This window comes from Myripristis murdjan, chromosome 20 (assembly GCF_902150065.1).
Source record: "Myripristis murdjan chromosome 20, fMyrMur1.1, whole genome shotgun sequence".
NCBI classification, from domain to species: Eukaryota; Metazoa; Chordata; class Actinopteri; order Holocentriformes; family Holocentridae; genus Myripristis; species Myripristis murdjan.
Genome location: NC_043999.1, coordinates 4,346,152 through 4,356,925, shown reverse-complemented (window position 1 = coordinate 4,356,925; position 10,774 = coordinate 4,346,152). Strand labels below are relative to the sequence as shown.

General features: G+C 40.5%; 1 protein-coding gene across 1 annotated transcript; it reads right to left on the bottom strand.

Moving 5' to 3' along the window:
- Positions 1–668: 668 nt before the first annotated feature.
- LOC115379202 (uncharacterized) lies at positions 669–10,553 on the bottom strand (the record flags this gene model as incomplete). Its single annotated transcript, XM_030079922.1, has 8 exons — positions 10,433–10,553; positions 10,219–10,324; positions 9,296–9,370; positions 9,099–9,175; positions 6,240–6,323; positions 6,026–6,134; positions 5,093–5,191; positions 669–726 (listed from the first exon to the last, which is right to left on the bottom strand). Coding segments are annotated over exons 1-8 (687 nt in total), but the record flags the coding sequence as incomplete, so codon positions are not given.
- Between the last annotated feature and the right edge of the window lie 221 nt (positions 10,554–10,774).

Genomic DNA, 10,774 nt, shown 5'->3' with positions numbered 1-10,774 from the left:
GGCATGACTGATAGTTATTAAACTGACATGCAGTACTCCAACGTACCACTAGGGGCATACATACCCCCATCTGAAAGCCACTGGTTTATATGATAAGGATAAATAAGATGTACACAGACAAACAGAAACAGCTCTCCAGTGCTTGTGGGGGACGCTAATTTGCAACACCTGTCCCGAGAAGGGCTTTTGTAAAAATACAATCAAAAAATGAAGAAATAGAAGATAAACTGGAAGATGCAGTAAACACACATTTAACAGCAACACATGACACATGATGTGCTTATTTGCCAGCTGAGGATAAACGATCCTCGCCAGTTTTGCATAGTGCACCTTTAAAATGGACAAAAGCTGTGAGTTTTTCTTTTTGCACCAAACATGGAGTTACTCTGTCTGCTTATCGTTGGAGCTCTTCCGGTGCTGCTGACGGTCAGAAGCAGGAAACTCTGTGACACAAAAAGGTTAAAAAAAAAGGTTGTTTCTTACGGTTGCCCGGAGCCGCATGGAAGCAAAGACACATGGCGAGGAGCAGGACGGCGACAAACAGGATCCTCGGCTGCACAGACATGATGACAGACGGACCAAGATGGCTGCCTCACTGACTGGTTGGCTGGCTGGTTGGTTGGCTGGTTGGCTGGCTGGTTGGCTGGCTGGCTGGCTGGTTGGCTGGCTGGTTGGCTGGTTGGCTGGCTGGTTGGCTGGCTGGCTGTTTGGCTGTTTGTGTTGATGCTGCATCACAACTTTTATACTGTTGGCGTCGGGGTGGGACGAGCATCGTGACGTCGGACACAAAGCCTTTTTTAGTTTTAGTTCTGAGATGGGGCATGGTGATGTGTGTGTGTGTATGCATGCATGTGTGTGTGTGTGCATGCATGTGTGTGAGTGAGTGCGTGTCTGTGTGGTCATAGTGCAATCACACCTCCACCCCATTAGACTATTTGCTGCTGCTTTCATCTCTTCGCGGTGCTTGAAACCACTGAGATACAACATCTGCACTGCCATGAGACTTTCTGAGAAACAAGCACACACACACACACACACACACACATACACACACGCACACAGACAAAACAACCAAAAAAAGTGTGAAAAGTGTTGATGCTACCTGTTGTAGCTGTGATGACTTGTGCAGCGCAGGTGAGAAACTCATCACGCTGCTCCACACTGCAGGCATCGTGACATTTTTGGGTCAAACTCACAGAACGTGAAACCAAAAGCGAGTAGGCCACGACTTATTATTCAGTACTTCATGAGAAATAGGCACAATAATGAAAGTGTATACTGTGGTGGAAATGTTTATATTTAGACAGCCAAGCAGAGATTGCCTCATAATTTCTCTGAAGTCATTCCTCAGGACATCCCGGCAGCCACTGTGGGAAAAAAAAAAAATCTAGTGGCCAAAACAGAAATCGGCATTGTCTTTAGAGCTGTTTATGAGAATTCACTGGGTGGCTTTCTCCTTAAAAGGTTTCAAGTTCATTTGCCGTTTATACTAATTTAAAATGCTTTATATTGCAATTCTGGGTTCCAAGGCCCCGATCAACCCCCCACCCCCCCCAAAAAAGTGGACTACACGTCAAAAAAGAAATTAAACAAAAGGAAAAGCGAGTGACACAAAACAGGATGAAGCCATGCATATAACATTCAGGCTATTTTTCCCTCTGTCATTTTGCAGTGTGTGTCATGGGTGCATATATTTGGTTGTTACTCATGTTGAGATGATGCTGGTGTGATGTGGGAGGAGGAGGAGGAGGATGTTGTGAAGTTACTAATCACAGGTAGAGAGGTGGCCGAGGTGCTGATGAAGAGATCGAAGATGAAGCCACGTCACCAAAAGTTACCACAGCCAGGGAGGAACGAGGATGACGGAAAAGTCTGCACCGAACCACGTGGATGATGGATTAGACAGAACCAGGAGATTCTCCTCAAGTCCAGCAAACTCCAACACGCATCACCAAGAACCAGAGTACTACAAACTGCTGCTGCAGAGGAAGTACTGTCACTCTGCTGGTATCTGCTGGTACTTCTTCTGGAGGGGCAGTTTGCAGTACTCTTTCCACTGCTGACTTTAATTAAATTGGTCTTTCTCATTTCATTTCAAATGATTTGGGTTTGAAGGCCCGACAGTCCAACGCTGCAGCTGCTGTTGCATTCAGGTTGCACCGTGCACAGTCAGACTGACATCAGCTCTACAACAGAGTGAACATACTGACTCTTACCCAGCTCTTTATCTGCTCATTCAATAACACAAACAAGATCTCAGCTCAACTTGTCATTTACACAAGGGTCATTTCTGTTCATGCAGATTATGCTGATGTTGTATTCTACAGTCTGCTGTTCTCTTCCTGTGTTTTGAAACCTATTCCCAGACATCTGGGGCCGGATTCTCCAAAGGTTCTTAAGATTAAATTTATTCTTAAGTTCCACTTTTTTTCTTAAGTTTGGGTTTAAGAAGAATCTTAAGATATTTTCGAATTCACAAACAAAATATCTTAAGAATCCAAACAAAAGATCGTAAGAATGTTCTCAACTTTATTCTTAAGATTTTTCTTAAGAATAAATGGGATTCTTGAAAGAAATTATCTTATTATTTTTCTTAAATAATATCGTAACTTTAAGACAGGTAAAGGTCGTCTTAAGTAACCACATGCTGTGTGAAGGTAAGCTATTTTTCAAACATCTTTGATTAATTTAGAGCCAAATTTGATTATATAACATAGATTAATGTAGTAGGCTAATACCTTAATAACTTTACATTGTATATGTTAACATAGTGATAATCGTTATCTAAACTGTAATTCAGCCTAATATCTAAACCGGTATTTAGACACATATAGGCACATATATTATTTCAGAGTCTATATGAGGACATTTTGTTTAGTCACCAGTCACCATTCATGTGTCAATTATATTTAGATTCCATTAACTAATAGGTTAGTAATATCGTCGCTGTCCAATACAAAGTATGTATCTCAATTTTTGAGAAAACACTTTTATAACATCAAATCAAAGTTTAGACTATAATGGATATTGTTTTGTTGTATTTTAGATGGAACTGCTGTGGGTTGCAGCTCGAGGCTGTTTGTTTACATAAAGGTAGAGAGTTGAGAAGTTCGTAAGTGGAAAAAATTAAGAAGTTCTTAAGATAATGTGCAGTTCTTAAGAAAATAATGGGGAATAGCACTTGAGAACATTCTTATGAACTTCTCATTTTTTCCTCTTACGAAACGTCTTAAGATTATTAGTAAGAACTTTTTGGAGAATCCGGCCCCTGTCTCTCAAAGTGTTGTAATCTGAGCTGAGAAGGCACATTTCAGTCTGATGCATTGCACAAGATTAGCTTTGCCTTCATGACTTATCAGGATAAAATCCTCCTCCGCTCTCTGGCCACTTTAAGAAAAAATGTGAGGAGATGTAAGAGAGATAAACAGCAGACGACAGTTTACAGAATCGGCATCATTTATTTGAGAGGAAGGTTTCCCCAGTTGCACAACTTCTCCTTTGGATGAAGAATTATTAGAAATTTTCAAATAATAAGAGGCCCATTAATATTTACTTGGGACAGATTTCATGAATCACTTCTTCAACAATACTACAGTTTTTTTTCAATCGCTTTACCTCCTCTGTCAACTCAGAAATGCTGGTATCAAAACAGTTAATCCATAGGCCTAATGAGAGGCGCACTTCCCAAAATAACACATTTTGTTTGCAAAAGGCTCTGACCATGACAAAACATTTCAAACATGCAGCAAAAGCACATTTTGTCACCGCCCAATACAACTTGCAGTCAAACGACTGAATCCAGCCACTCACTCACTTCATACTCAACACCAAAATGCAACATCCCCTTTTTAGTCTAAGCAGGGTCAACCTTACTTTTTTCCTGTGTGTATTGCAGTCATATTTTTGACAATTGACATAGCTACATATTGTAAAGCAAGTAGCAAAAGCCAATATTTCCCTCAAACAACTCAACTTCTGCCCAAATGAGTAGATTCCTTCAATCAGCTCTACTGTACTGTAACACAGCTGACAGCAGAATACAAAATACAGCTGTCAGTTTGAACAAGGTTCTCCTGTGTGCTGCACATTCAAATGTGAACTTACAGTAAAGAACTGTATCCAAACTCAGAAAGACTTTGAAGTGAAATTTTACTGAATTGATGGCAAAAACTGAAATACGGTAAGTCACATACAGTATTACACAAAAAAAAAACTCAAAGGAGCTGAAAAAAATACATAATACAATTTATAGGCCCCTTTTTTGTGGGTGCATCCTGATTGATTGGTGAATGGTGATTGGTGGAAAGGGCAGTGATGCAGGTGCACTAGTGATTTCACAGTGATGGAGCTCATTTCTATCAGCTGTGAGCAGATGTTTTGCTTTTGACTACCACAGTGAAGTCAATGGAGTCAGGGCCATGTAAATGACACACGTGAGAAGTGTTGTGCAAAAGAGCCTGAAAAATGTGTGAATCCAATGAAAAGGTATGAACACATTTGCAAAAGAAAACTTCTGCTGTGGTTTGGAGGTGAAGATGACGACAAAGTGGATCCCAGTTTCATTAGACTGGAAAAAGCGACTGAAAAAAACTGTAATAAACCTGACAAAAAAAAAAAAAAAAAAAAAAAAGGAAGTAACAATGCATTGAATAACAAAATAATGTTACTTGTGGACACGAGCACATGACGTTTGGTTATAAATAATTCACCGACATGTTGAACCCTGACACTGGAACTGGAAAAGTGAGCACCAAGTTCAAATAAAGTGAAATTTAAGGCTTCAGTACAAACAAAATTAGCAAAAATAAGCATTAATTAACAATTTGAGATTAAAACTTAAGATTCAAATGCCCAAAAGCATATTTTTATCAGTGTTAACCGTGCAATATTTCACTTCCAGGAGTTTGCTGGCTGGAGACAGAGAGGAGATCGCTCTATTGGTCGGTCTGATCTGATGGAGATTCAGAAGTAGCTCTGAGACTCGCTTCCAGTTCCCCTCTAGAAAGAATGAAAACAAAGTGAATTTGGTGAGAAAATGATCCTACAAGTGAGCAAACAAGCAAGTGTGTGGAGTGTAGAGAGATCAGCCTGCAGAGTGCGTGAACATGAAACATACCTGAGCTCATTGACCTTAGCCCTGACCCATGGAGCTCCGACGTAGGCGCAGAAGGAGCCTTTCTCTGTCTGGAAGCTGCAGCACAGACACACACAGGCAACATGACTACACTGACTGAACACAGGCTGCTCAGCATCACAGCTGCAGTTTGTTATGAGCAGGCAAATAGAGGAGCTCCAAGTTTCTATGAAGAGTTTTGTTCAAAATGAGGCATACACAAAATCACCCGCACTCCAAAGGAAAAAAAATCCATTATAGCATTTCATTTCGTCTCATTTCAGGTTTCAAATCTTGTGTTTTTCTTCAGAATCAGAATCAGAATCAGAATCAGCTTTATTGGCCAAGTATGCATTCACATACAAGGAATTTGACTCCAGAAAACTTTAAACTCTCAGTGCAAATAGAAAGTGAACAGTGCAATTGACATAAATTAAATAAAAAATAGAAAACAGAAGGGATGAGAGAAGAATAAACAAGTGTACAAACAACCACTATACCAGCTATGTACAGGATGATGTGCAGTGATGCAGTGTGTATGGACCTGACACTCTGTGACTGTGAAGAGTAGCTATAAATCTGCCAGTGGGATGAGATAATCACTTGTTTCCAATGCTGATCAACTTGTTTACAGAATTTTCTTGAATCTAGAGTCATGTTGTTGATCCTAGCAGGCTGATCTGCCTCAGTCTGCCTCCTTTCAACAGATTTGTCAAACTGCACTGGAATCAGGGTGGATTATTTCATCCAGATTTTCACTGGCGTTAGGAAGAACTGAATATGAGACTAAATGATAAAAGACTGGGCTTTTTGGCAGCGTTTGCACAAAATCAGCTCAAATTTAAAGACGAGAGGAGATACTGAACAGTAAATTTGTTATTATTTTGTTTCAGAAAGTTTTTGTCTCCTTACATGACGGCTGGGACGCATGGAGGATTGCGTCTCTGGAGATGGTATCCTATGATCGGCTCTGTTATCTCCACACTGCTGACTTCCTCGCAGCAGCTCTTCAGCTTCGATTCTGATGATCAGAAACAGAGGGGAAAAATAAGAATTCAAATTGCTCAGGTGTTGAAAACAGCTTCATGCTGCAGGTCTGCTTCCTGTCCGTAAAGCCGCCACTCACCTGTCGATTCTGATGCAGCCAGAGTTGCCAAGACGACGGCGACCAGCACGCTCTTCAGCAGGTTTCCACAGCTCACCATTTTCACTGACACAGTTTGGATAAAATGGAAAATGAAGGATGAAATAAAGAAATAATAAATCGAGGTGGCTTCAGTCTGCTCCTGGTTCTTCTTGCTTCTTCTCTGAGCGGCTCGGTGAACTGTCAGCGCTCAGCAGGTGTCGAGTATTTAAGTGCTGCGTCTGGTTAGTCATCGTAGCTGGTTTCCAGTTTCCCCTCCTCTCTCTCTCCTTGTTTACATGTGAATGAATGAATTTAGTGAATGACGGGGTTTCTTCTAAGTAACCGGCGATTTCAGGAACAGTAAGAACTTTCAACAGCATTTTGTTTTAATGTTTCTTAAAGCGGAGTCATAGCTCTTCCTGAGCCGCTGGCCACGGGAGCGTCAGGAAATCCTTACAGGCCCGGACACACGGACGTAATTTGGGGGGGGGGGGCATGTCCCCTCCACTTTTTCAAATGGCAGTTTTGGTCCTCAAGCGGTTCAAGCCCCCCCGCCCGCCACCCCTGTACTCAAGCCAGTTGTGTCCCCCCCACCTCTGAAATCAAAATTTCATCCATGCCCGGACATGTCATGTTTTATCAGAATATTTTACCAAAAACACATGAACACAGGAAAAATGTTCGTGTCATTCAGTCACTCAATAATTCAGTTGAATCCATGCACTTCAAAACCCATCCATCTCACCAAGTCAAGAGTTTCCTCAAACAAAATTCCCATTGTGGGATGAGATAATCCCACTGGTCAACAATGCAGTTTCACCTTTTTCAGGAATTCTGGGAACAAGTATAAATCTGTTGAAACGAGGCAGAATAAGGCAGATCAGCCACTGGGATCAAGAAAATGACACTTTGGAAACAAGTGGAATTATCTCATCCAGGTGGGAGATTTTTTTTTTCCTTGTTTGAAGAAAAACAAGATTTCAACACCGACCAGGAGACTGAATGACTTGTTGAGATTGAGATTTTTTTTTAAACATAATCTCATCATCTTGCGGTAGCTTCTTATTATGAGAGTGATGTGTAACCAAATCAAACTCCTCAGTGAAACTTTCTCATTTCTGTCCAGTTTTGGCCTCTTACTGCTCTCAAAAGAAGCAGTAAACAAAAGGGAAGACAGTGTCATTACATTGGAAACAAATGAATTTTTCAAAACCAGTCACAACATTTTATTGGAGTAAATTCATCATTCATATTCCGTACATCTGTATAATTCATAACAAAAGATCAGCAATAATTTCCTTACACAAATAAGCTGTGTTTATAGACAATATAATGTACCATTTATTAGTATGATTAATCACTACTCTTATTATTTCACTCTGTTCTCATCCCTATCCCATAAATCTGCCTGCTCCCAAAAAACACAGAACCAACACAAAGACAACAACTAGAACTTAGACGATACAAGATTGAACACAGATTCACAAAACATACATTTATATTTTATACCAATCTAAGAATCTCCTAACCTCATGAAAGTTTGCAGGAGAAAACTGAAAACGAGATCAAACTCGGAGAGTGCCAGGGGGATGAGATAATCACTTGTTTCAAATGCTGATCAACTTGTTTGCCAAATTTTCTTGAATCAAGAGTCATTTTGTTGATCCTAGCGGGCTGATCTGCCTCAGTCTGCCCCCTTTCAACAGATTTGTCAAACTGCACTGGAAACAGGGTGGATTATTTCATCCAGATTTTCACTGGTGTTAGGAAGAACTGAATATGAGACTGAATGATGCAAGGCTGGGCTTTTTGGCAGCGTTTGCACAAAATCAACTCAAATTTAAAGACGAGACAAAATACTGAACAGTAAATTTGTTGTATTATTTTGTTTCAAACAGTTTTTGTCTCCTAACATGACGGCTGGGACGCATGAAGGATTGCCTCTCTGGAGCTCGTATCCTATGATCAGCTCCGTTATCTCCTTAGTGCTGACTTTAATTAAATTTGCCCCTCACATTTTTTTTCAAATCAGCTCTGCAACAGAGTGAACATACTGACTCTTACCCAGCTCTTTATCTGCTCATTCAATAACACAAACAAGATCTCAGCTCAACTTATCATTTACACAAGTCATTTCTATTCATGCAGATTATGCTGATGTTGTATTCTACAGTCTGCTGTTCTCTTCTTGTGTTTTGAAACCTATTCCCAGACATCTTTCACTCAAAGTGTTGTAGTCTGAGTTGTGAAGGTACATTTCAGTCTGATGCATTGAACAAGATTAGCTTTGCCTTCATGACTTATCAGGAAAAAATCCTCCTCCGCTCTCTGGCCGCTTGCAGTAAAAATGTGAGGAGATGTAAGAGATAAACAGCAGACGACAGTTTACAGAATCGGCATCATTTATTTGTGAGGAAGGTTTCCCCAGTTGCACAACCTCTCCTCTGGATGAAGAATTATTATGAATTTTCAAATAATAAGAGGCCCATTAACATTTAGTTGGGACAGATTTCATGAATCACTTCTTCAGCAATACTGATGAACCTGATATAAAAAAAAAAAAAAATTAAGGAAGTAACAATGCATTGAATAACAAAATAATGTTACTTGTGGACACGAGCACATGACGTTTGGTTATAAATAATTCACCAACATGTTGAACCCTGACACTGGAATTGGAAAAGTGAGCACCAAGTTCAAATAAAGTGGAATTTAAGGCTTCAGTACAAACAAAATTAGCAAAAATAAGCATTAATTAACAATTTGAGATGAAAACTTAAGATTCAAATGCCCAATAAAATATTTTTATCTGTGTTAACCATGCAATATTTCATTTCCAGGAGTTTGCTGGCTGGAGACAGAGAGGAGATCGCTCTATTGGTCGGTCTGATCTGATGGAGATTTGGAAGTAACTCTGGCACTCGCTTCCAGTTTCTCTCTAGAAAGAATGAAAACAAAGTGAATTTGGTGAGAAAATGATCCTACAATTGAGCAAACAAGCAAGTGTGTGGAGTGTAGAGAGATCAGCCTGCAGAGTGCGTGAACATGAAACGTACCTGAGCTCATTGACCTTAGCCCTGACCCATGGAGCTCCGACGTAGGCGCAGAAGGAGCCTTTCTCTGTCTGGAAGCTGCAGCACAGACACACACAGGCAACATGACTACACTGACTGAACACAGGCTGCTCAGCATCACAGCTGCAGTTTGCTATGAGCAGGCAAATAGAGGAGCTCCAAGTTTCTGTGAAGAGTTTTTTCAAAATGAGGCATTAAAGATTGTACACAAATCACGCCCACTGCCAAAAAAAAAAAAAAAAAAAAAAAATCCGTTATAACATTTCATTTCGTCTCATTTCAGGGTTCAAATTTTGTGTTTTTCTTCAGAATCAGAACCAGAATCAGCTTTACTGGCCAAGTATGCATTCACATACAAGGAATTTGACTCTGGTAAACTTTAAACTCTCAGTGCAAATAGAAAGTGAACAGTGCAATTGACATAAAATAAATCAAAAATAGAAAACAGAAGGAACGAGAAAAGAATCAACAAGTATACAAACAACCACTATACCAGCTATGTACAGGATGATGTGCAGTGATGCAGTGTGTATGGACCTGACGCTCTGTGACTATGAAGAGTATAAATCTGCCAGTGGGATGAGATAATGACTTGTTTCCAATGCTGATCAACTTGTTTACAGAATTTTCTTGAATCAAGAGTCATTTTGTTGATCCTAGCGGGCTGATCTGCCTCAGTCTGCCTCCTTTCAACAGATTTGTCAAACTGCACTGGAAACAGGGTGGATTATTTCATCCAGATTTTCACTGGAGTTTGGAAGAACACTGAATATGAGACTAAAAGATGCAAGACTGGGCTTTTTGGCAGCGTTTGCACAAAATCAACTCAAATTTAAAGAGGAGAGGAGATACTGAACAGTAAATTTGTTGTATTATTTTGTTTCAAACAGTTTTTGTCTCCTTACATGACGGCTCGGACGCATGGAGGATTGCCTCTCTGGAGCTCGTATCCTGTGATCGGCTCCGTTATCTCCTTAGTGCTGACTTCCGTGCAGCAGCTCAACAGCTCCCCTACAAACGAACAGAAACAGAGGGGAAAAATAAGAATTCAAATTGCTCAGGTGTTGAAAACAGTTTCATGCTGCAGGTCTGCTTCCTGTTTGTAAAGCTGCCACTCACGTGCCGATCCTGATCCAGCCAGAGTCACCAAGATGACGGCGACCAGCACGCTCTTCAGCAGGTTTCCACAGCTCACCATTTTCACTGACACAGCTTAAACAAGATGTAAAATGAAGGATGGAATAAAGAAATAATAAATCGAGGTGGCTTCAGTCTGCTCCTGGTTCTTCTTGCTTCTTCTCCGGGCGGCTCGGTGAACTGTCAGCGCTCAGCAGGCGTCGAGTATTTAAGCGCTGCGTCTGGTTAGTCATCGTAGCTGGTTTCCTTTTTCCCATCCTTTCTCTCTCCGTCTTTACATGTGAATGAATGAATTTAGTGAATGACGGGGTTTCTTCTAAGTAA